Source organism: Pteropus medius, unplaced genomic scaffold (genome assembly GCF_902729225.1).
Source record: "Pteropus medius unplaced genomic scaffold, Ma_sr-lr_union100, whole genome shotgun sequence".
NCBI classification, from domain to species: Eukaryota; Metazoa; Chordata; class Mammalia; order Chiroptera; family Pteropodidae; genus Pteropus; species Pteropus medius.
In genome coordinates, this window is record NW_024340696.1 from 19,383,203 (window position 1) to 19,409,354 (window position 26,152).

General features: G+C 38.9%; 1 protein-coding gene across 9 annotated transcripts in view; it reads right to left on the reverse strand.

Annotated features, from left to right (window-relative positions):
- AMBRA1 (autophagy and beclin 1 regulator 1) overlaps positions 1-26,152 on the reverse strand; it is a 148,118-nt gene that overhangs the window by 59,351 nt on the left and 62,615 nt on the right. For all 9 annotated transcript variants that reach the window (XM_039868417.1, XM_039868386.1, XM_039868376.1 and 6 more), the window contains 2 exons: positions 20,098-20,178; positions 19,571-19,671 (listed from right to left, as the gene is read on the reverse strand). In XM_039868417.1, the coding sequence (XP_039724351.1) occupies positions 19,571-19,671; positions 20,098-20,178 (182 nt within the window). The remainder of the gene's footprint in view (positions 1-19,570; positions 19,672-20,097; positions 20,179-26,152) is intronic.

Here is a 26,152-nt window from a genome sequence, read left to right on the forward strand (position 1 = left end):
TTTTTCAAACATTCAATATAAAACGACTGTGGACCTTCCAAAATAGAAAGAATTTAGAAAAACTGAATTATTTCCATAAAAGTGATAACTCGGAAAACTGAAGACCAAAGTAAAAAGCAGAGCTAGAGTAGAGCTGGTAGACTGAGAAGAGGGAAATCAGAAGAGGAAAGCTTTTCAAAAAAGAAAGTGATCAAAGGAACGTGTTTAAGAGACGGTGGTTCTTCACTTGCACATGAATGTTTGTAACAGCTTTATTCGTTAACAGTCAAAAGAGTGGAAATGGCTCCAAAATCCCTCAACTATTGCATGGATAACATGAAGTATACAATGGAATATTATTTGGCCATAAAAAGAAATGAAAGCCTGATACCTACAACATGGACGAACACTGAAAACATTACACTAAGTGAAAGAAACCAGACACGAAAAACCACATGTTGTATAATTCCATTTATCTGAATGTCCAGGAAAGGCAAATCCGCAGAGACAGAAAGTAGTTGCCAGGGACTGGGTGGGAGGGGAGGTATAGAAAGTAATTGCTGATGGGTATGGGGTTTCTTTTTAGGGTGACGAAAATGTTCTGGAATTACACAGTGGTGATGGTTGCACAACTCTGAATATACTTTGAAAGGGTGAATTTTATATGTGAATTATGTCTCAATAAATTAAAAAAGAGAGATGTTAAGGAGAATAAATGAGGACTAGGAAAAAATAATTTAGGGGTAAGGCACTATGAAGGAACAAAAAAGATATGAAATCGTCCATATTCTTATAGCAAACATTGAAAACAGGTCAATACAGCCAAAGTAAAGAGGAAATCTAGAAAAACTGCTAAAACACTCAGCCTAACTATATGTTCTTTAATTGTCTGCCCCAAGCATTTGAATCAACTCTAAAATCACTTAGTAAGGAATGGGAAAAACATTTTGTCAATTGTTAACTAATTCATTAACTATGTGTGAATGATAACAATATGTAAGTGCAGGAACTTAATCAAAATGCAAATTTTTATAACCTAAATTGGATTACTTAACTAGGGAATAGGAATTTGATCCCCAAACTGGAATATTCAGTTTACTTGGAAAAACATGACTGATATATCGGATGTGCCCAGGGCACAGGATGGTGAAAGGGACATAGGAAGCTCTTAGACAATTGTTGAATAAAGGAATGTTAGGCAATCAGTGCTGCCTTCCAGTGGTTCTGTGTATTTTAAGACAATGGGTGATAAAGTTGATAAGAATGTGCAGTAAGCAATGTGTGCTGGTAGTTTAAAAAAAACAAAAAGGCCAATGCATCACTCTTAAAGAAAAATGTAATCAAATGCCAGTTTTAGTTGGTTTAGGCTTTATACTCATAGTCATATAGCTGTAATATATTTTAATTGAAAGTGCCCTGGGTAAAAATGTGTTGTTGTATGTTGAGTTCTCTAGCTTCTAACTGCCTCCCCAAAATGAAACCATTGTTTTTATAACAGTATTTTTTTATTACTCTAAATGTCTTAGGAATATAACCCTTGCATTACAGCAAAATAAACTATAATAGAAACACTGAGGACTAGAAATATGAAAAAGACGAGGTTCCTGTCTTGAGGGAATTAATAATCTATGAGGAGAGATAAAATAGGTATATAAATAAAAATACAAGGAAAAATATTATAGATACATTATACATCCTTGGTACAATCTGAATATGTTATCTTGAGAGTAAAAAATCTAAGAATAAGACACAGCAACAACATTTCATTTTTAAGTTATAATCATCTAATATCCATACTTTGGAATCTCATACTACTGAGCACTGTGATTTATTTTCATTTTTCAAAAATATGTCACAAAATACTTTATAGGCTAATCAGTTTTATAAGACTTCTATTATCTTCCTTGGAGCCAACTTCATAATTGTTACCGTTTTCTAAATGGTTAGTATGTGCCAAGGGCCACAATAAGTTCTTATTCAATCTTCAAAATTACCCGAAAGGAAGCCTGTTCATTCATTAGACAAATATTTGTTGAGTGCCTAATACATGCCAGACAATAAACAAAACAGACTAAAAGTCCTGCCTTCGTGGAAATTACATTCTAGGGGGAGAAGAAGAAATATAATGAAGAAATGAGTTCACCACACAAAATGCTAAATTATGTTAAGTACCATGAAGAAACATAAAACAGGGAAGAGAAATGAAAAGTGCAAACGGTGATGTGTTGGTAATTTTAAAAAGAGTTGTCACTGAAAGGCTTTACTGAACTTCTATTTTACAGATGAAGAAACTGAGGCTCAGATACGTTAAACAATTTGCCTATGGTCAGCCAGTTAGTAAGAGGTGAGATGAAATTTGAATTCAGTTGCCTTTACTTTTAAGCTACATGGCCTCTCCCCAAGTCAGTAATAAATTCAGTTATACAATTTACTTTATCAGATATTTCTTTAAGATTATATTGACATTTTTAATCTCCCAAAGAGTTTTAGCAATAACTTTCTATTTTAGTGTTTGATGTTTTATTTCACATTCACATTAATTTTGTTTACACTATGTGCAAACACTGGGCAAGTCCTACTTACTCCTTACTGCTGCTGTGACCACCTCTATTTAGTTCATCATGAAGTATTTATTTTATGTCCCAAGGGTACTGAGCACAACTCAGACGTTCTTTAGCGACTCCTTTTATTAGGCTGAGATGCATTCTTTTCAGCTACCTGAGCCTATCTTTTAGCATTGAAGTGTTCCTGTCATGGGAACATCTAAAGTTGGCAGTCCCAGCTTGTCTCAAGTAGCTCAGGTACTGCAAATAACCTGAGTGCTAAGGCATCTATCTACTTTTATTCCTTCTGACTTCAGTAATGTCTTTTTCAAAGGAATTGAGAGTGCTTTGCCATTTTTTCCTGCTTAATCCCTGGAAAAAAGCATGGAGGTTAAGTACCATATCCTCACCTGTCAAGTGGACAAAGGGACAAAATGACTCACTCGAATTACTTAGCAAATTATTGAAGGAGCCAGAATGACAAGAGCGTGGCTGTCAAATTCTATAGTTCAGCTTCCAACACGCAAGATCAGTTCTCAATTTTTTTGTATTTGCAACATACATTTGGGTACTAGTTTTTTTATAAGTATATTTGAAGGGATTAAATGACTCAAAATAATAAAGTCAGCAATAACAAAAATACAGGCACTTTTATAATAAGGCAATGCCTCAGAGTGCCTATCTAGTGGCCTTTGGTACTGTGTCAATGAGCAGAAATGTTCTCCCTGCCTGACTGTTCACTCACTTACTCACCAGGCTAACTTCTCACATGCTTAGGAAACACATGCATTCTGTGACACCAGCTCTTACCTCTCACTCCTACCAACTTGTATTCTACTTTAGAACCCAGTGTGAGACTTCCTCGGCCCCAAAGTCAACCTGATATTGCAATAACAATTGTAGCAAAAGTGCATTTTGTGCATTGATCAAAACTTGGTGGCACACCAGTGTGTTAGGTTATGCAAGGAAAGTCAGCCTGCCTTCTGGAAAGCAAAGTTGCCACCTCGACTAAGAAGTCAACTTGAATTTAGTGGTTAATTAATACTTTAATGCAACATAACCAGGAAATAAGCAATTGATGAGCAGTGCCAAAGGCATTCATTAAGGACTACATCCTCCTGTATCACATCAGAATGACAGCCTCTGTGATAGCCAGGAGGAGAAAACTGACTTCATCTAAGGAAGCCAAGCTGGAAAGACAGTGTACCTCCCCAAAAAGAGTTTGTTGAGGAAAAGAAGGCTGTTTAAGTCTGGTTTGAGTGGCAGAAACTTTACTTTGGGTGTGGTTAAGAGACACAAGGAAAACTAGAGAAGCCATAACTTGCATTTTTGTAATAATATCCATTTCTCTGAATGGGTAAGCATTCCATTGACATCTTTAGGTAAAGCCTTGTAATAGAACAAAGTTAATTATTTTCCTGTTACTTGTGAAGAAAATTGTGATAGAGTGATGTAATGATCAAGGGTAAGGAATCAGATAAAATCTAGAATTTCTGGATACAGAAGAATAATAGTAATTCAAATTACTGAAAAGGTAGAAAAATATTAATTGAGCCTGGAAAGTCTTAGTAAAGTTGACTTAATTTTTTCCGTTAAAAATTCTGAGCACTTAGCGTAGAACCTAGCACACAGAAGTATATACCATTAAATTTATTACACACGAACTTGAAAATAGGACTAATATTATCCAATTGAACAGCAATGAATATAGTAGTAAAATCGGTCAGTTTTGGTATTTTTCCTGATTGAGTAATTTCATAGTGAAGTTAGTAAATATTAGAACTGCTGAGGGAAATAGTTTCCAATGAATCAGGGAATAAATGTACAAATAATTGTTCTGAGGTATCAGATCGATATGAACAGAATACATTAATGCACTTCTCAAATACAAAGAATTTCTACCCCAAATTCTACCCTTTGAACAGAATACATTAATGCACTTCTCAAATACAAAGAATTTCTACCCCAAATTCTACCCTTTGTTCTAACGCAGCTATACTGTCTATTGGACTGAAGGGGGAAAAAATCTACAAAGGATTAATATTCATTCTAGATTTTTTCCTATGGCTAGCAGATAGGATTAGGCTCAAGAAGAGAAATACAGTACTGGTTTATGGGGGACATCTAACTGCTATGTACCTTCTCCTAAGGAGAAGCTGAACATGGTCTTTAGAGCCAGAAAGATGAAATGGGCAAGTCAAAAAGGTCAAAAGAGAAGTAACACAGCATATAGTTGAGAAATGGAAATTTTGAAGGTTGAGAAGGTCCGTAGACATCTACAGCATGATGAGGACGACTACACTATGTTCCCGTACGATCACCCTGAGTACCTGGGGAGGAGAAAATAAGTGGGGTAGATTGAACAAATTTTTAAATGGAAAAAAAGGCTTATTAACAGCAAAACATTAAATAAAGAAATGAACAAATATATAAACAAAAATGAAAATCTTTTAGGCCCTTTTGGAAGTGGAATAGTAACCCAACTAACTTTCGACCCTAGTCAATCTAGCTGGGAGGCTGCCTCCAGGGCCCAATGGTACATATAATTTGGAGTGCGAAGGATTAATCATGATTAAAAGAAGAGTTCAAATCTTTGGTTTCTTGCAAGAAAGCAGCTATGGGTGACTCCTTGGTATTTCCTGATATTCAACATTTAAGAACATCAAAGTCAAAGTCAAAGGAGACAATAAGCAAAACAGGCAAAGTTTAATGTCCTAAGGTGAAAAAAGAAGAGAGGCAAACATTTCTTTGGGAAGTAGACTGGACCTTAATCTCACTTTTATTAGTTTACAGTAGTCTTTGAGTTGATGCACAGAAAAGAAACCCCTTCCATCACAGACTGCCCAATAGAAAAAAGAAATGAGGAGCTCTGAGGATAATTCAATTTGTCAAAATTAGAAGGTCTAAGGACTCAGAAGTCTAACATTTTCCATTAGAGACAGGGCCCCTGAGGCCATTCTACTTTGATAGTTTCAGCTATACTCCTCACATAAAAGTTATGAGTCATGTAAAATTGTAAAATGTCAAAGTGTCAAATTGTAACCAACACTGCTTAGCTCTTGATATAAGAATTCCATAATTTCTTACCATATACTTAGCACTTTCACTTTAAGGTCTCAGATTTGGAGAGAGGTAGAATAGAAAACGATGGCATTCAAAATAAAGGCAAAGAGAGCAGACATATTTAAATTAAGGCTATCCCAAAATACCAAGACTAAGATTATTTTTTAAGGCTTTCTAAACTCTAACACCTTCTCTTTTAGTGTCAGAAAAGAGCGCTGTCTCTCTCCACAGCTGTGTGAGGCTTTCAGACAAAAGTCCCTCTCCCACGTAGGAGAGACACTAGTAACACAAAAGAAATGCAGGCAACTCCATTTGGTGCCTGAAAACAAAGAACAATAAGTCCATGCTAACTGAAACTAAAACACAGGGTACCTGGAAATAATGGTAGAAAGGGACAAAAAGTATACATGAAGTCGAGGGAAATAAAAGCCAGTTAGCCTTTCCTTGGAAAATCTTAAATTTTTATGGCAATTCCTCTGTTACTTCCACCCAGGGGCAGCTTAAGAAATTCCATAAATGAATCACAGGGCTGGTAGTTTAATGGGTGGCTATGGGGACAGGTTAGATCTTGAAGCTGCCAACAGAACAAGTTCACGGTTTTCATTTCAATGGTATGATTTTAGGGGTGGCTTGGGCTGGATAATAGTGGCAGAGAGGTATCCAAATATTCCCAAGCTCCCCCTTGGTTGGTGCTGGTTGCTTCTACCCCACAGGACCTTCGAATTCTTCTTAGGTAAGACAAAAATTAGAAGAGCTGAAAACTTCTTCAGAGCAGGTGTCCTAAGCTGTCCCTGTGGTCTCTCCATCTAGAGCATGGGAGAGACGAAACTGGGCATTCGGAAACAACGTATTTCAGCTTTGCATTGGTATCTTCCGTTGTAATTAGTTTATCTACTAAGCAATATGACACTTTACCACTTTTCCCCAGTTAACTCACTTCAGCAGAATCAACGAAAATATTTAGACCAAGAACCACTTTGTGGCTTTTATAAGCTCTCAATTGCTCTTATGGTAGCTGTACTCACTTTGCCTTAAAGAATGTCAAGTTCAAATTCTGTGACCCATGATAGATAAAGGTAAATGGAGGAGGGGAAGGGGCACCAAGGAGTTAAAGCAGAAGAAAGGAAGGATATTGGCTGAATCTCATCACCACAGACTCTAACCTCTTATCAAGCAATAAAAGATGAGCACTAGTTTTATTTGGGGATATTCTCTGCCTCTTTAAACAGTCTGTGCATTTCCATTCTCAGTACCATTCTTCCTTCCCAAAGCACACCACTGCTCCACCTCCTCTTCGGAGTGGACTCTACATTTCCCCCATCCCAGATTCAGCTGAGTGTGTGACTTCCCTTCACTTTCTAGTAGCAAACATGGCCACACACACAAACACACATTTTAAGATATGGCAGCAGCTCCCTTCTCGCCTCACGGTCATTTCATGAATCTTGACTAAGCTTCAAGGCAATGCAGAGATGTTTAATAAGCACACGAACACAGTGGGTGCCCTGTTGAGTTGGATAATAAAGTTCTTGTCAAAGCTAGCTTAAATCTCCAGTGACAAGTATGCATCTTCCTTGTACAGAAGTTATCATATTTTGACTACAACTGCCCAGTGCAAAATCCAGGGCTCACGAACAGCAGAACCTGTATCCCACCAGTCATTGAGATGGCTCTGAAAGAATATCAAAGAAGTACTAAAATGATGAATACTAAATTTGTCTCTATGTGCCCTGAGGCCCAATCCATGCATTCACATGTGAAGCTCATAAAATAGTTTTTAACCAACCTCATCACCAAGGCCAAGCAAAAGCGAAATCCCATGCTTGAGAAGGACTGAACTCTAGCTTCTCCCAACCACTGGTATAAGAAATCACAATGTGCCACAGTGATTTGGACACACAAAGACCCATTGACTTCGTTATCAGAAACTTTTCTTCCAAACTGCTTTTGTTAAAGGAGCTGTGGATTTTAAATGATGCTGTGGGCACAGGTTCACTTACAGCCCATTTAGTAAGTGCTCGCACAGTTAATTCTGTCAGTCTTACTCCTACACAGAAATAAATGTGGCCCCAAGGGGCCCAACCACCCACAGAGCTCTTTTGCACATCTTTTTACCTTCCAGCACACAGAAATAGTGGGATATATCCCAGAAAACACCTAGAGAAAGAGAAAAGGTAGTTTTCTGAAACACTGTGTCTACAAAACCAGGATCTAGCTTCCTAGTTGGATATAATTTCTAAATGCATATATCTCTCTGAATAATCCTAATAATGATCTAAACTGTTTCTCTTAAGTTCCAAATCTATATAGATCTATATCCCTTGGTGTGCTGAAAATTTCCTTTCATGTATACATAAGGACACTTAGAATTTGTTTAGAGTGAACTACCCAGCTGGCTACCCCAGATCTCAAAAATCTACTTAGTTATGATATAAGCATAGACTTGAAAAGTGCTTGTGCACTGGGGCCTGACCTCCTTTGTGCCTCTTTGGAACTCTAAGATACTATGTGAAGAAGCACGAGTTAGCTTACTGGTGAACAGAAAGAAAACAGACAAGTCATCCTAGTTGAGGCCAATCACCCTTCCAACTGCTAGATATGTGAGTGAAGCCATTCATGTTAGTTTCCTATAGCTACCATAACAAATTACCACAAACTTAGTGGTTTAACATAAATCTACTAGCTTTTAGTTCTGCAGGTCAGAAGTCCAACATGGGCCTTGAGGCTAAAATCAAGATGGTGGCAAGGCTGTATTCCTTTCTAGAGACTCAAGAGGAGAATCTGTTTCTGGCTAGCTATTAGCTGAGGGCCATCCATTCCCATCTTCTATCACTCCATCTCTCTGACCCTTCTGCCTTTCTCTTCTATTTTTAAAGGCTCATATGATTAGATTGAGTCCACCCAGATTAATTCAGGCTGATCTCCCGATCTCATAATCTGTAACCTTAATCACATCTGCAAAGTTCCTTTTTCAACATAAAGTAACATATTCAAAGGTTGCAGGGATTCGTGCGTGAAGATCTTTGGCAGACCTTTATTCTGCCTACTGTTCCAATCACGACCATCCACATCCAGCCAAAACATCAACTGACCACAGAGAACAGCTGAGCTGGCCCAGATCAGATGAACTGCACATTGGACCCACAGAATTGTGAGAAACAGTAAATGCTGTTTTAAGCCAGTAAATCTGGGGGTGCTTTGGGAGGCAGCAAAAGCTCACTGATACTGTGACTAACACTACCCCACTTCCGAGGGGTCTGTGCAAACCCTCACCTCAATAATGTGGACCTTTCCCCCTTCTCTGCTCTAGTTCAACAAGCATGCCCAAGGAGCTACTGGCAGTTTTCTAATCTCTAAATCATGAAACAAAACAAATTAGTTCTATTTCTTCTTCCAGTCCATATCTAGAGATTATTGCTGAAATTTAACAAAAGTCAGCCTTTCTTTCTTGACAGAACCATAGAGGGACTTTTTCATCCATGACTGGAAGCTACATATGTGAAAACACACACACACACACACACAAAACTATTAGTCTTGGGGAAAGATCTGAAGGAAGAGACATCTTTTGATAGAGCAAAAGCTGTTGATGGAAGATAGAAATTTCATTGTCACCCAACCATCTCTCCTCTATGCATAAAGACCAAAGAGGGCTTTGGGGGACAGCCTATAAGCAGGGGTTTCTAACCTTTCATCAGCTAAATAAATTTTCTCAAATGGGCTCTCCCTCAAATGTGCTGACACTTAAAGGTCTGGAAAACCTCAGTAAAAGGAAAATGCCAATAGCAAGTTAATGTCTTCTTGGCTCTTTTGGCTGACTTCCCTGTGCCTGGGTCCTGCCTATTAATTGAATGCTATTCGGATTCCATCTCAAAAACAAATGAGGACGGAGACCAGAGGCCTGCCTTCCCCAGACTGATAAGCGCAACACAGTGCAATTACACTCGAACAGCTTTGTTTGGAAAGTAATCACCACCCCAGCCAGCCTTCTTCCCAATGGGATGGCAACAGTGTAATTACCTCTTCAGGATTCATTGTTTGGGAATGTAATTCTTCTACAAGGCCCTCTTTCTAGGGGAAAGAAGCTGCAACAAGAATATAAGAGTATTCATAGCCCCCTCCCCAGTAGTAGTCTTGTGAGTGGAATAAATTATTTTTGTTTTCTTAAAGTAATGCCAAAAATAAAAGTAAAGCCAGAGTTTAAATTTCAGCCTCTTCTCCCAACAAGAAATCACCCATATCCTATGATGGTTCTGTTTGAAAAGTCCCAATCTAAAGCTAGACTGCTTGAGCTCCAGTTTCTATTCTATCAAGTACTAGCTGTGGTCTTGGGCAAATTACTTACCTCTTTATTCCTCAGTTTTCTCGTTTGTAAAAATGAGTAATAACAGGACATCACTGGAATGTTATGAAGAGCCAGTGAATTAGTATGTGAGAAGTACTTAGAACAGTACTTGGCCTATGGTTAAGTGCTTGTGGTTTTTTGTTTGTTTTCAGCACATTTGAAGCACCATATTTCCATAACCATGACATTTTGCAAATATGATCTAATACTAATTCATGGTCAAATCTCAGCTTGAATTACTATGTTCTTTCTTTCTACAACCCCTTTTACCAGTTTAGCATGAGTGCCAATGTCCCAGATCATTTTAAATGCTGCTATAGAACTGTCACAGTCTCTGAGCTAGGTAAAGATTCACTCTAACAGGCAGGAGTGACTGTGGATATTTCCAAGTCAGTCTTTTCATTTGTGTTACTAATGCAAGGGAAATGACAATAAAGAGATTTGTGAAATCTTGCCGTTGAGAAAATCAACAAGTATTACTAAAAGCAGCCATTGGTAATAAGGCAGATTCTGGAGAAAATTCATCTTTTCAGCCATATTTATTTATAAAGTAAATGACATATTTTCCTCATATACCGACAGGATACCCCACCTCCCTGGATAATACTCTTGTTCCTACTGGGAAGTCTGACCTTTTATCTCCTGTCCAGCTTTTCTCCTGCTCCTCTGCAGTCTAGACTAGTTAAAATTCTCTGTTTAGAAAGGAATTTTTGGCTTGTGCTTCACCAGTTATGAGTCACAAGAGTAAAAATCATGAGTTTGCCAGGCAGCCTCAAAGAATATAGCCCCACAGCTCAAGACAGGAGGGGTGAAGCTTGGCCCCTTCTACAAGGCACATGGCTGCCGTAAGTGGGGCTTCGAAAATGCCAAGGACTCATCTCAGTAGCCCTACAACATGAGGCGGTGGTTACAGGACATCAGGCTCTGGGATGACACTCAACTCCTGGCCAAAAGAAACACCCCATAGAGTCTCAACACTCCAAGAGGTCCCTGGTCACCCAACTGCGGGTGCCTCTTTCTACATCGTAGCTTATTATCAAAATATCCATGATTGCTCTGTGGCTTCCAGCTGAGTGGCGCAAGGACCCTGGGGAAGAGCTGGCCTTGTAGATCAGCAGGTGTTAAGAAAAGGAAATTAACACCCACAGGTTGGCTCTACTTTGGTAGAGAGGGTGAGAGGTGCTGTCTGCCAGCTTCCATGGCATTTCCAGCCAGTTTGGAATAAATGAGGCTGCTTGAGGGCATGAAAAGCGAGAGGGAAAGAAAAGCTAATGTGAGCTCAGTTTTAAAAAGGAGGAGGTGGAGGGTTAGCATTCATACTGATCACTCAGGTAAAAACTGATGAGGCAATTGGAGCTGCCAAGAGGACTGCTCCAAGTCTTTCCAGAGTTTGTAGAAGATTTCTAATTTAAAGTGGAGATTGGCTGCTGTCTCCACTGGATAAAATGGGCTTTGACCTCACATTTGGCTTTTTCTTTCCTCACATCTCCTAAGGTAGATTTTTATATTGTTGTATCATTTGTTCCGAGGGTTGCAAAACAAGTCAAAGCACGTATTATTCATAAGCTAAGTAGAAAGAAATAAAAGGGTCCTGGCATTACAGTGGGTACATTTAGAGCAGAAGGCATCTTCAGCTGGCACCTTCAAAAGGAGCAGTATTTCTAAGGAGCACACAACCACAGGACTTAAACTCTGAGATCACTCTAGGTCTGGGGAAGCCCCGGAGTATAGAAAACCAGGGGGGTCTCAATCCAGAGATGTTAATGATAACATTTATTTTTCAGAAGGAAGAATGGGAACGAGTAGGGAATTGGTTAAGAAGTTAGAAAAAAAGGTTATAGGTCAATTTCTCCTAGGAATGAAACTCATAGCTGAGTGGACAAGAATTTGTTTACCAAGCACAAAAACTTAATGGGCTTCTATTTTCTGCTGTAGAAATGCTGTAGGGTCCTGAGCTCTCTTAGCTAGCTTTCTGTTTATGCTTCTACTTTATCATTTAGCATAATACCCACTGTCCTATATAGCTTCTACTTTATCATTTAGCATAATATCCACTGTCCTATATAGCTGTTTATGAGCATGAACAGGCTTGTTCAGTAGTTGGTAGGCTTATGGAGAGCGGAGATCATGTCCTGTTCATCTGGGTACTACCATATACCTGGCACTGAACCATGTAAACATGTAAATGCTTATCAGTCAAGATGGCTGATACACCAGCTGAGCACTCTGTAGGTATTTATTCATTCTTTCTCCATTACTAACAACTCCAGATCAAGAAGAGTTATACATCAGGGGCTCACCAGCATGAACACATCTTCAATTCCTGGTATGCACATCCTTTTAATGTATTACCAAGTCATCTCTTCCCATTCCTCTGTGTCTGTTCTTAATAAGTTAATAAGTTAATCTAGACCAGTAGTTCTCATATTTTAAAGTGTACCAGGATCATCTAGAGACTCTTTAAAATACAAATTTCTGGGCTCCACAACCAGAGTTTCTGAGTCAGTGGGTCTGGGGTAGGGGCCAAGAATTTGCATTTATAACAAGTTCCCAAGTGATGCTGATGCTATTGGTCCGGGAACTATACTTTGAGAATCCCACGTTGCCATGGTTACATAATTGCACTTGGTCAGTGAGTATATGCTTATTTCTTTAGCACAGGTTCTGAATGGGGGACAGAAGTTTTTCAAATGCAAACTCTGTGACCCCTCTATTCTTCCCACTTTGGGTGACAGGCAGGGAACGTTAGTGGACACAGTAGCTTGTCCAACTATCAATACAAGGACCTTCAGTTTACCATCTATTGGTGCCATAGAGCACAAGCTTCCAGTTTTGTTTTGTTTTGTTTTGTTTTGACTCACTGACCACACAGCAAAGTGGAGAAAGCCCTGCTTGGGACCCAGGAAGAGCACCACTGCCAAGGAACGCAGAGCAGTGAGAAATCAGTAAGGTTACATTCAGTGAGGAGATGGCATAACTCTAACTTACACTGGCCCCAAAAAAATTTGTAATAAAAATTATAATAATGACAATAGCTAATATCTGTTGAACACTGTGTGCCAAAATATACAAGCGTTTCACATATATTAACTCATTTAATCCTTAAAACAATCCTATGAGCTATATACTGCTCTTATGCCTGTTTTATAGGTAAAAAACCTGAGTCTCGAAAAAGATAAAATAAATTAACCAAGATTACATTGCTAGGAAGTAGCAGAGTGAGTATTTGAACCTAGATAGTCTGGCTCCAGAGCCCAAATTCTTTGCTACACTGTAAATGGCAGCTGTCCTTCTCGAGCTCCACTCACTCATGCTCACGGACCCACTCAAAAGATGAATGGGGACACATTCAGTTTATCCAAACTGTGCCAAAAGATATAAATCCTTGGTTCAAGCCCAGGTTTGAGCTGCATCCCCCTCAGCTAATCTATCAGGATTGGCAGTTAAAGTTTCAGGGGAATTATTAAATTTTTAATGGCGGGGCCAAAACAAAACATAGAAAATCAGGCCACTCCCTGGCTAGACTGTAAACTCTCTAAGAGCTTAACCATTTAATTTTTTTAATAAGACTCAAAGTAGCCTGCAAAATGCTAAGCCTTTAGAAAGTGCTGCGTACATTTCAAAGTGACAGTACAGAAAGGGTACAGGTGTAAAGCATCTGTGGGGAAAGAGTACAAGAAAATATTCGGGGAGTGGGTAGGAGGGAGACAGAAGCACAGAAAAACTTAATCACGTAATATAAAAGGGACAGAAAAATTCATTAACAAGGCCCAATATTTTCATCTAAAAAGCCCAAGAAGCACAGACAACTCAGCTTAGAAACTGGAACCAGGTTCTCAATGAGCACACCCTCTCACGAGTGGTGTGTAGTAAGAGGTACGTGGGTACAGTAAAGGACTGGGGTAGAGAGTACATGGACGCTCCAGTGATCGGCAGACACCAAATAAGTAAAAGGCCTGGGGTGCTGTAAGGCATCTGCAAAGGCTGGGTTTTCTGGGAGGAGTGCTGCATGCATGTCTCTGTTTCCCAGGCAACCAAGCCAGCCCCTTATCGCCTTCCTTTTCATCATTGGAACAGAATGAAAAGTAACAGAGTTAATTATTAAAGCAGCACTAGTTAGTACCACTACCACTAATTGTCCATTTATCTAAGGTTTATAAACAGCCATCTTAATTGATGTTGAGTTGGAATGTGCCACTCTATTTGCCTGGCTCCTGGATAACAGAGAGATATAGAATATGCAGGTAAAGGGTCCAACACCAGAATTACTATTCATTCCTATTCATACTCATTTAATATACCATAATAGTCTTTCAATGTATTCACTACTATTCACCTTTCCCAGTTTTGCCAATACAAGTGAAGATCTGGCATGCAGTAATTAAACAATTTGTTGTATTAGAGAGCTGTGATATTAACCTCAGAAATCAGGCTGATTCCTAAAAGCCAGCAGGCCCAAGGCCCCAGATGCCCACCTAGTTGGCCAAACTAGACTAGACAGGCCTCCTAAAAGTAATTCCTTAAGGTACCAGGGAAACGGAGAACGTTTAAAAGAGAGGTTTTAAAGAGATGAGAGGGGCAAAAGACAACCAAAAATGAAGTTAATATGGAAAAGTAAATTCCTGCAAAAAAAGGTAGCTTTTGTCTTACTTACACAGGCAACAAACAGAAGGAGGCCTGGGACATGAGATTAAATAAAGCAATAATTATAACACTGTACTGTTGGGTCTGTAACATATACATACCGATATGTATATAGATATGGATGTAACATATATGACAATAGCACAAAGAAGGGGGGAAGAATGTAACTATAGTGGAGCAAAGTTTCTGTTTCTTACCAGCATTAAATCTGTTTAAGTCTGAAGTAGACCCTAATAAAATATAGTTTAAAATCAATAAATGAATTAAAATAGTACATTAGAAAGTAACTGCTTAATACAAAAGAATTCACTAAAGGAGGAACAGAGAAACAAAACAGACATTAACAAAGAAAACAGACAAAAACTCAACTATATCAACATTAGGTAATAAAAAAGATCTAACTATATGCTTTCTAAAAGAGACACACTTTAGAGTTAAAGATAAAAACAAGCTGAAAATAAAAGGATGGAAAAAGATATATCATGCAGTAAGAGTTGGAGTTGCTAGGCTAGTACTAAAAAAACTAGACTTAAAGACAAACAATATTACTAGAGACAGAGAGATGTTTTATAACGATAAAAAAGTTAATTCATCAGGAAGATATAACAATTATAAACATATGTACCTAACAAGGTCCCAAAATATATGAGGCAAAAACTGACAAAACTGAAGGGAGAAACACAATTCAGCAAAAGTGACTGGAAATTTCAATGCCACACTCTCAATGATGGGTAGAACAACCAGACAGAAAATCAGCATGGATACACAAAACTTGAACAACATTATCAACCAAATAGATCTTCCTGGCATCAACAGAACACTGCACACAACTATAACAGGATACATAATCTTCTCAAGCACACAGGTAACACGCTCCAGAATACATGATATGCTGGCCATAAAACAAGTTTCAATAAATTTAAAATAACTGTTCTCAGACCACGATGAAAATAAATAAGAACAACACAAGGAAATTTGAGAAATTCACAAATGTGTGAAAACTGAATAACACACTCCTAAGCACTCCTGGAATATACTTAATAGAGTTGCAGTAGCTTTAAATGTATGTATACCTCTTTAAGTACTGGTTCGGAATTTGGGTTGTCTAATGGGTTAAAGAAGAAATCTTAAGAGAAATTAGAATGGCTGGGCAAAAAGCCATCTCTAGCTCAGGACACTCGACCAGGCCCCAAAGACCTGTGGCTAGGAGCAAGAAAATCCTGACACTTCCCATTGGTTTTAATCAAAATACTAAATTAAGTACATCAGGCCCACCATCTGCTAGGAGCAGATGCTCATTAGGATGAAAGTCAAAAAGATTAGGCAGGCCAGATAACTAATACCCAGATTCCTATCCCTCAGAAGTTTTTTGTTCTTTCAGTAATTACCAGGAAGATGTCAAATGCCAGGGCTTCTCATTTCACTTTATGAGGCCTCAAAGATGCAGATTATAAACTTAAGAACCTTTTGGCAGATACTCCCTACTTGAACTCAGGCGAAACATGGCACAGAAGACAGTACAGAGTTATTATGAGTCAGGCAGGCAGACCTGGTTTAAAGTTCCAGGCCTGCCTCTCTGTGTTATACTGGGCAAGTGACATAACTTGTCTGAAGCTCGGTTTTCTTCTCTGCAGAATGGAAATGCACCATCTACTTCACAAGGTTATTACAATGATTAAAGGAGATAATGTATGGGAAAACTCTTAGGACAATACCTGGCTCAGTCAATAAACTTCATTTCCTTATCAGTTGCTTCTCTATCATCAGAGCTAGAGCTGTCTGCTAAAAAGTCAGCAGGGGGAGCTCCTCAGACTTCTGCATGTTTTCCAAAAAATATACCTGGTAGAGCTGCTGTAGTTTTAAATGTATTTATACCTCTTTAAGTACAAGTTCAGAATTTGTGTTGCTGAAGAAGAGGCATGACATGGGTTGATGGGTGACTGGAGGCCATCAGAAACCTATAGAATTGTGGGGAAGGGACCAAGATAATGCAGAAGAGACGAACATTAACAACTATCAAAACACTTCTCTGTAGTAGCTTCTGTTTTCTATTATCATTCTCAGGTTCTTGTGGAAGGAAGTGGGCAGAATGGATCTTAATTTTCTGCAAATCCGTTTTTGTTGATTCAGAATGGCTTTGGCTAGGGTCCACTGGAGAATCATTTGCTACCATAGTACTGATCATGCTTTCTAAAATTATAGGTGTTTACATGCTTTGTCCCTCTAGGTCTGTCAAATTTCCATCCTTCACCCCTTCAAAAAGCCACTCACCATACAGAGTTCTGCTTTATGTTTGTAACTAAGAAGCAAACAGCAAGACTGAGGTATAGCTAATCACCTAGACTTTGAACTACAGGAAGGCAGGGATCATGTCCGTCTTTTTCACTCTGTTAACCTAGAACAGTGCCTGGCACATAGCTGCAGAACAAATATCTGCTGAACGTAATTGTTGAGACCATAACAACCACATTCTAATCATATAAGAGAAAAGTACCTTTCCAGGGAAATTGAGAATACTAAAAGACCAATTTGTCTTTCACTTTAAAGCCATTATTGTATCAGTTCTATTACATGATCACAAGTGTAATGAAAAGCAAAACATCTGTATCCAATAAGATTTTCATCAGCAAGCACCAATGGGTCATGAAAAGCTATGTCTAGAAGCCACTTCAAATATATGCATATTTCGTTTTATTGTGCTTCATTTATTATTCTTCACAGATGTTGCCTTTTTTTTTTAAAAAAAAACACATTGAAGGTCAAACCCTCCACCAGCAAAAAGATTACAACTTGCTTTATTGTGGTGGTCTGGAATGGAAACTGCAATATCTCCGAGATATGCATGTCTGTAGAGCAACTAAAACAAGTAAGAAAAACTCTGAAGATCAGCCAAGTTCCCTGGGAGCTCTTTCCCTCTTCCAGATTAAGGTCCTGGAAGGAGAATGCTATTTTTGATGCTTTGTCCTTTAAAATAACCATGAGGAGGCAGACTAGGAAGCTTTGGAATCCCACTGCCTAGTTCAGTTCTGGCTCCTCTACTTCTAGCTGCATTACTCTACGCAAGTTAGCCTTCTGGACTTCAGTTTCCTCCACTGTTAATTAGATAACAGCATCCATCTCATAGGATTACAGGGAGAAAGGAATGAAATGACTGGGAAAAGCACTTAAAACACTCTCTAGTACATGACAAGTGCTCAGTAAGTGTTAGGCTTACTTTTTGGTTGCTGTTACTGTTATTATTATTTTTTGGTCTTTTCTCAAGAGAAGGAAAAAATAAGACAACTAGGAACAGAAAATGGAGGGACAGCCAAATATCTACAAATGATAAAGGCTTTTAAGAAAAGACCAATGGGCACTCTATGACATGTATCGTGAGAAAATGGGAGAAACTAGTTTAATTGTGAAGGGGAACCATCTGCTAATCTAACTTGAGTGAGATCCTTGAGAGTCTAGATTTCCCTCCCTTCGTGGCACTTTGTAACCTTTGTTAGACAACTTTTCTCAGTAGATTTCATAACTGTAAACGACTGCCTGCTGGAACCCCTATATTCAAAGGTACCCATAAGTGAAATTGAGTCATTTGGGGTCAGACCTCTAGGCATAAAGTAGGGAACAGGAAATGGAGGTAAAGTTATTAAATCAGAGGGAAAAAAACAACATATAGCTGTTCCAAAAAGGCTAAATGCCAAGAATCAGATTTTCCAGCAGCAGAGGAGCAGGAGGTGCTGTGTGGGGTGGTGGAGGCAGATGTCTAGAACAAAGAAGGGTGGAGAAGAGTTCTGTAGTACTGCCTGGCAGCAAGTGATTATCTGCCAGTGAGGAGCTTCCACACGCTATCAGCCAAGCCACACAGAAGCGCCAAGCAAGGAAAAGCACAGAGCCATGGGGCCTGTTTACTAACTCAGGCCAGAGCCCTCCTCAGATATGGTTGTCAGGAGACCATGCTCCCCAGCCAAGCCTGGGCCTATGAAGTCCTGGTGTCCAACAGAAAAACCACTGAGGTTTCTGTGATTTCTTGGCCTGATGTTGGGTCAAGGACACTACTACTTAGGGGATACCACATCTCATGGCCCACCAGCTGTCACAGTAGCTTGGTTAGAAGTCCTGTTCTCCCCCCTGATAGAGCCACTGCCTCACACAGATCCCTCTTTACCTTTATCCACTTTAATCATCACAAGGCCCAGATTTTCTAAAACACAATTTCATTTTTAAAATTTTCAATAAAGATGCTTATTAAAGATACACTTATTGATTTTTATACCTTTGATGCCTTCACATACATAAATTTACAAGTTGGCAGTGGAGGTGAGAGGAAGAGAGGAAAAGAGTGTGATGGGGAAACCTTTGTCAAAATAGAATTCTGCTTTGTTACCACCTTTAGAGCTTGCCCAGAAGCAGCGGCACACACTCAAAGCCTGGTCACGTCATGCACCTTAGCCCCAAAACGCTGGCCATGAAGCTATTCAGCCACCAAAAAAATGCCTTAGCTGGGCTTTTCCAGCCCATTTTTTGTTCTGTGGAGATTTCTGAGCCAGCTCTATGGATCTCTTCTCCTTCCTTGGAAGATTCCGCAGTGCCTGGAAACTCCATGTGCTGCCAGCAGCAAAGGGTAGGAGAGGTGTGCATTAAACTCCTAATTAAATCACAGGATCTGGCTCATGACTATCTCACCAACTGAAACATGAACAAGACACCTTTATCATTCAATTAAAAGCATAGCCAGAATCTAATTGTTGGATTAAAAAACAAATGATTTAAACAACACCACCGACAAAATTTTAAGATGTCTGAAATAAGTGGGAATGGGCAAGAAAAACACCATTCTGCAATCCTGCAGTTTCCTGCCTTGAAGTAAGGAACTGAGTACAAGATTTCAAAAAAGAATTTTCAGCCAGATGCCAAGATGTCATCACATCAACATAGGTAAAGGAGGGACAAGCTTTCTCTGGTTTCCTGCCCCTTTAAATTTTCAAAATCCAAAGAAACATTTCCTTACCTGCCAGGACCCTGTTAACAGAAGAGTGAGTAGCCAAGCCAGGCTGTCCACGTTCATGGAAAATTCCAGCATAAGGCAAGTACTCGGGCAGCAAGAAACGCCTATAAGAAGGAATCACGTGTGAAAAGCCTATTAAAGATGACCTTAAAATAAGGGAGATATATTATGAATCTACCCTCTAGAATCAAGGCTAGGGGACTCACAGATGCCCAGAGTGGAATAAAAATTCCTATGATTTGTCCTTTCACAGATTTGTACCTCCTTTCCAGTTTTTCTTCTGAGGTTTCCCAGGACTCCTATAATTGAATAAGATGCTCCCAGTGCTACTACTATTCTATCTCCTTTTATTGTGGCCAATCATCTCCCATTGAGTCTTTCAGTGTCAGGGCTGGACTGTAGATTCATTAGGAAATAATTCCAGATATGGAAAATCCAAAGAGCAGAAAGTGGGTTTAAAAACTAAATCCCAAGCTCTCATAAAAGCTCCCTTATACGTCTCTCTTTAAAGCTAACTACCCAGTTCTTACCTTGGGACAAAGCGTCCAAGTGAAGGTGCAGACATCCGGGCATTGCGTGGAGCTCGGTGCCTGGATCTGTCACCATTGTCCCTAGAGAAAATAAAAAGACTGCATATAAGAGAGTCACTAAAGCAGAATCAGCCACCGGCCCAAAAAGACAAATATCTCCCAAATTAAACTCCTTCACTTAGGAGAAGACCCCACAGAAACCAGTGATCCGGTTGCTTACTGATTTGGCTGGCACATTCATACACAGCATTTCTGGGGTACCTCAACTAAAAGATTCATAAGCATCTATGAACAGTTCAGCAAGGAGGAAGGGTTTCCTTGAGTTAATGTGGTCTCTGAGCTCTGCAGGTTCTGAAATTGAAGCCTGCTTTAGAATCTAAGGGATATATGTATATATAAACTTATATATATAAGAAATATGTGTGTGTGTGTGTGTGTGTGTGTGTGTGTGTGTGTGTGTGTGTGTATAAACTTTTTTCTAGATTGAAAGATAGAGAAACTTGTGCTTTTGGGGATCTTGAAGGAAGAAAAATCCCCCCATCAATTTAATCTGGTTATCTTTCACTGAATCTGTTTAGGTCCTTGGTGTGAAAAAAATCATTAATAAGTGAAAGTAAAAGCAAAACCCTAAGCAGTCCCTTCTTTTAAAGACTGAAAAATTGACAACGATGAAGAATATCAGATAATGCAAACCTGTCAGGTCAGTTGAGCAAAAAGAAAAAAGTCTAGGTGTTTTTTTATGGTCTGTAATAATCATCATTTATTAAATATCTACTAAGTTCTAATACAAAAGTTATTAATATGTTATCCCATTTAATACTTCTTCCTATCCCATGAGGTTTTATTATCTGTTTTACAAATAAGGAAACTAAGAACCAGAGAGGCAAGTGCCCGAGGTCACACAAATATAAGTGGTTGAGGCAGGATTCAAGGAAGCTCTGACTCTGAAGTTCTTGCTCTTTGCAGTACACTTCACTGCTTCCTACAAGAAAAGAGGACAGACTTCACATGGCTTAGTTTCCACAGCATTAAAAGAATAACAAGCCAAAGGGCACTGGCTGGACAGAGCAGTTAATTGGCTGCTTATCCAACTCCACAAAATAAATGAGCCTTGGAGAGCTTGATTTGGGATATTTTCTGAATTCTCCCTTTGGATTATCTACAACTTAATGAGATAATCTTCAAACCTGCTCTGGAACCAAAATTAAGACAATACTTTGGCTTTCAAATGAACCACTGGGAGCTTTAGAAGCCAAAATGAAAGCCTAGGGAGGTTTTTATATCTTGGTGGAAACGAATGCTGAACATTTAGAGATAAATCAATACCAGGGATATTGGAAGCTGATCCATTAAAAGTCAGTACTTGGTTTTTATTTTCCCCAAAGAGAAAGCATACTATTGTTTTCCTTAACGTATCCTAGTCCTTTGACTTGAAACTCTACAGATAAAGGGAGGCAAGGAAAGAGAGAGATAAGACCATATAGAAAGTAAAAAAGAGATTAAAAAGATCAACGAGATCAGAAGTTCCCAACCAGTACATTGCAGCTCTGGGGAGCCCACAAATGATTATAAGGTAGCCACACGTACACAAGGAACAGCTGAATATCAAACAATAAAATAGCTCTCAAATTATTTTTCAAATACATTTAGAGTCAAGTTGTGATCAAAGTACCAATTCATTTAAAGTACAAGTGAATTCACAATAGCTTTTCATAATAGCATAATTTACTTATCAATGAGCACTAAAAGTACAACTAATTATCACGAGAGGCGTAAGAAAATGTTTTGAAGTTAAAAAGGGTCCTAAGCCTTAAAAAAGTTGAAAACTAAGTTACTGAAAGAAGTATCATGGGACAAATCCGATGACTTTATTCTATAGCTGTGAGAAAGAGCTGGCTTTCCTAGAATCACATTGTGGAGCTGACAATTACTTCTCCAAGTAATTGGAGAGGTCCAAAGACCTCTCTCCCTCTGGACAACAGACAGTACTCTCTCTGGTGTTAGCAGAGCAGAGAAGGAGAAACTAGTGCCCAAACAGGAGCTTGGTGAAACGACACTAGAAGACAACTTAGAAAAATGGACAAACATCAGAGCTAGGGGATAATTTGGACTCCTATGACATATTTCACAAGTCTTTTTTCATTGTTATAAAACCTTTTAAAAACAGTGAACTTCTTTCTGATTAAGCTTCTCCCACCATTAAAAACAAGGGGATGGGGATTAAAACATGGCCAGAGATAACAGCTTTATAGTATTTAGAGATCACTGAAGGATATATACACACATATATATGAAAATAAGAATGAGATCTGCTGGCTCAGATAAAAGCAATGTCTCAGACAATTATGTTAGATATTATAAAAGAGGCAATATATTCAGTGATTGGATATGTATTTTCTGATCCTCAGCTTAACATCTTAACTAATGATGGGGAAGTAGGAGCTAAACAGCATCTCAATAAAATGTACAGACTTTCAAATTCAAAGTGTTGAAAACCCTAGCAAAGACGATATGACAGAATGGGACCCAGAATGATTAGAAAAAAAAATGAGAAACATGGTGAACACATAAGTGAGATGCTCCTATGGGGAGACGAAAACAAAGACATCTAGGAGAAAACAGCCTGTAACAAAAACAGCTCAAACATTTAGTAACCAGGAAAACCCTTGAAAACAGGAATGGGTAAGATGGCAAAGGTCAGAATGTCCAACCAAAGGGCAAATTAGGCAAGAAGGTAGAAAGAGGTCTTGGGTTTTTGTGCTAGTGCAAAAATTCTGACTAAAGACACAGCTCCAATACCTAGAGGTGAAAAGACCAAATAATGACTTTAGATTCTATAGTCTAGAAAGAGGGGAGGATTCAGAAATAATGAGTTGAGTTGGGGAAACGAATTTCAACGCCAAGGATATCTGTGGGGACGGTGGGTAGAAGAGAAGGGAGAGGAATATTGGTAAGAGTTCCAAGAAAAGAGTAAAAGAATTAAAAGTACTTAAATTAATGTTTAAAAAAACTACACAGACTCTGCCACTCACTTCAGTGTTGATACAAGATCAACATGAAGCAAGTCTCCATGAGATAAAGGAGCAAAATTAGTCAGGTACAGACTGAATATGGGTGAATGGGAAGATGTTTGCCAGATGAACAGTGGGAGAAAGGCAGACCCAGAGAGGGTTTATCTTAGGAATAATGGAAGGTGCTAAATATTGCAGCCTAACATAGCGCATGCCTTTTTCAAGGGGGTGCCCAAAAAATAAAACCAGTAAAGACAGCAGTATGCAAAATGCTGGTACTGCTCCTCCATCACAGGAAAACTCTTTCTCACCAGAATACTTTTCAGGGAAACACCAGAGAAATCCTCATCAGTTTCATCAGCCAGAAGCTGCCTTTAAGCCAGCAGGATAGATGCTAGTTGAGTTATTAATGGCTTTCCCAGTTGTTGAACTCTGTGCATCTCTGATTAACTCTCAGAGGGGTATTTGGGAAGGAGAGAGAGAGAAAAAATAAGATTTTCTTGTAAAAGATTTTATAAAGAAAAAACATCCTTCAAACAATCAAGCAACTAAGACAAGTGCCGAACACCAGAAAATACATCTCTGGAACAAGGGAGAAACACAGCAGCAACTCTTGCTAAATGCCTGGGATTAATTGCTTCACAGAGAGGCTGTAATTTAAAGGAATGAAAAATATACCTACAGACTGCTGTCTCAGTCCTGACCAGACAGTCAGGTTGTCATTACTCCTCAGTGACAAATGGCTCTGAGTGGGGCCTTTATAAATGAAGCTCATGTAGCAAAGAGCTCAAAGGCCACTGTCCTCTTGACAATACACAATTGGCTTTGCTGAAAATTAGAATATTAAAAACATACTTGTTCCCCTATGCTCTTCTAGTTTCTACTCAGTCTCCAGACAACAGAAGGCTTAGTGGTATTCCTGTCCCCAGATGGCACAGTGATCTTGGCCAAGTCCTTTCCTTAATCAGGTGCTGTTAGGAACTAACACCTCAGCCTCTACTGCCAAGGATTGTGCATACATTTAAAGGCTTAGATTTCTGGGAGAAAGGCACAGGCCCACCTGAAAACAACTAACAGCATAAATCTGTTGGAATTGCAGAGCCTTTTTCTCCAAGAAATAGTGATATAACAGATAATTCCCATCTACAATTCCTCTCTTCGTTTATTCTACCTTTAATTTCATCTGCATACATTATGAAAATCCATATTCCTACTGTGCATTTTATTTAAAAAAAAAAATATATATATATATACAGTATATCTAAGTGATTATGTCCCCTTTTCCCCTTCTCCCTTCCTGGCTGTTTAATTCTCTTCTGCATTCCTCCTGATAAATATTCATATGTATTTTACTTGCCCAGAAAGAGTACTAATTCTAAAGTTGCTGAGCAATATTATATATACTTCTAAGCAACAGGCTCAAAATCCTCAGTAAAGAGCTAGAACTCAGGTAGGCATATATTGTATGAGTATTTTGGGGCTCTACAGGTACCAGATATCTGATTTCTAGTCCTCAGAAATCTCCTCACTTTCCTGAGACTTTTCATTATTCTACCTTTGCTGAATACAAGGAAAATTCTCCTCTGGTAGTTAGCTCTAACAAAGATCCAAGAACTTTAAGGCTAAAAGAAACTTCAGATTACTTAATGTCATTCTACAGATCAGACATTGAGGCCTAAGGTGGGAAAGGGACTTGCCCAAGGACAAATAACAAATCACAGGCTCAACCAAAACTAGAACTCAGGGCTATTCCCTAGACAATAGTTGTCAGGTTGTGGGGGCCAGGAGGCTTTGACAAATGACTCCAGTTCCAATCACTGCCGTTCTGGGACTCACCTGCTATTTTATAAACTCAGTTTAAAACTGGTCTCAGTAAGAGTAAAAAAGAACTTGGCACATTTTATTTGGAGAAATAGGAAGTGAGACGGCTGAGCTCATTCCCCCAGGAGCATTCACAAACAGGCCCCACTCTTAGAGAACACCAAGGCCTCTTATACACCATACTTAACATTCAGTCCTTGTATGTTCTCACCTGTGTTTCACCCATGGCTTTCTAACTGGTCTTGCTGCATCTACATACTTGCCACTTTAGGTCACCCTAATCAGTGCTGTCAGTTAGCCTAAACTACATATTGAATAATGGCCACCCTCAGATAAAAATAAAGGTAAAACTTCTCAGCCAGGCATTCCAGGCCCACCACAATTCAAGCCTTTCCGATCTTCTCTCTCTCATATTACAAACAACAAACACCCCATAGCTCCAGCCACAGCAGATCTATGCAGGGTTCTCAAATAAACCTTGTAAATCTCCTGTCTCTGGGCTTTTACATAAGCTACTCATTTTTGCTAGAACCTCCTTTCCTAACCTCAACCTCCACATCAATTCATTCAAGTCTATGTAGTCTTCACACCCATGTGAAATCCGCAAAGCTTTTTTCCATCTCCACAAATACTCTCCCTTCATACATGCTGTCCAGTACTTCAGTGGTACCTTATAACAGTCTATCTTGAAAGATATTTATGTAAAAACCTGATCATGTTATTCTATAGCTTAAAACTCTTCAATGACTCCTTCTTATCTATGGGATAAAGTTTACCTCCTATGCAAGGTGCCACTTTAGCTCACAGGGCACATCTCCTGCCACATATCTTGGACCTTATAGTCTAGCCATGCTTATCAACAAGGGAATTCTTGAAATATTCCATGCTGTTTCATGTTTCTATGACTGTGCATTTATTTGCTTTTCTCCAAAGTATATCTAGAAGAAAGGTCCTATTTTAAGATGTAAACCTTTCTCTATTATAAGCCCACCCTGTAAAAATCAATCACCACAAAAATCAAATAAGCAAAATTATATAAAACCATTTGGTAAAAACGAAGGGAACAGTTTCTTATCTCATCTCACTCTAAGAACTACTTCTATATAACACCGCCACTCAGCAAATGTAGTTGGTTGCCTGACTCTTGACTGCTTTGGCAGATCCTAGTATATAAAGAGAACAGTAACTTTACAGTGTGTTTCCTTAAGAGTTTCTTTCTTTCT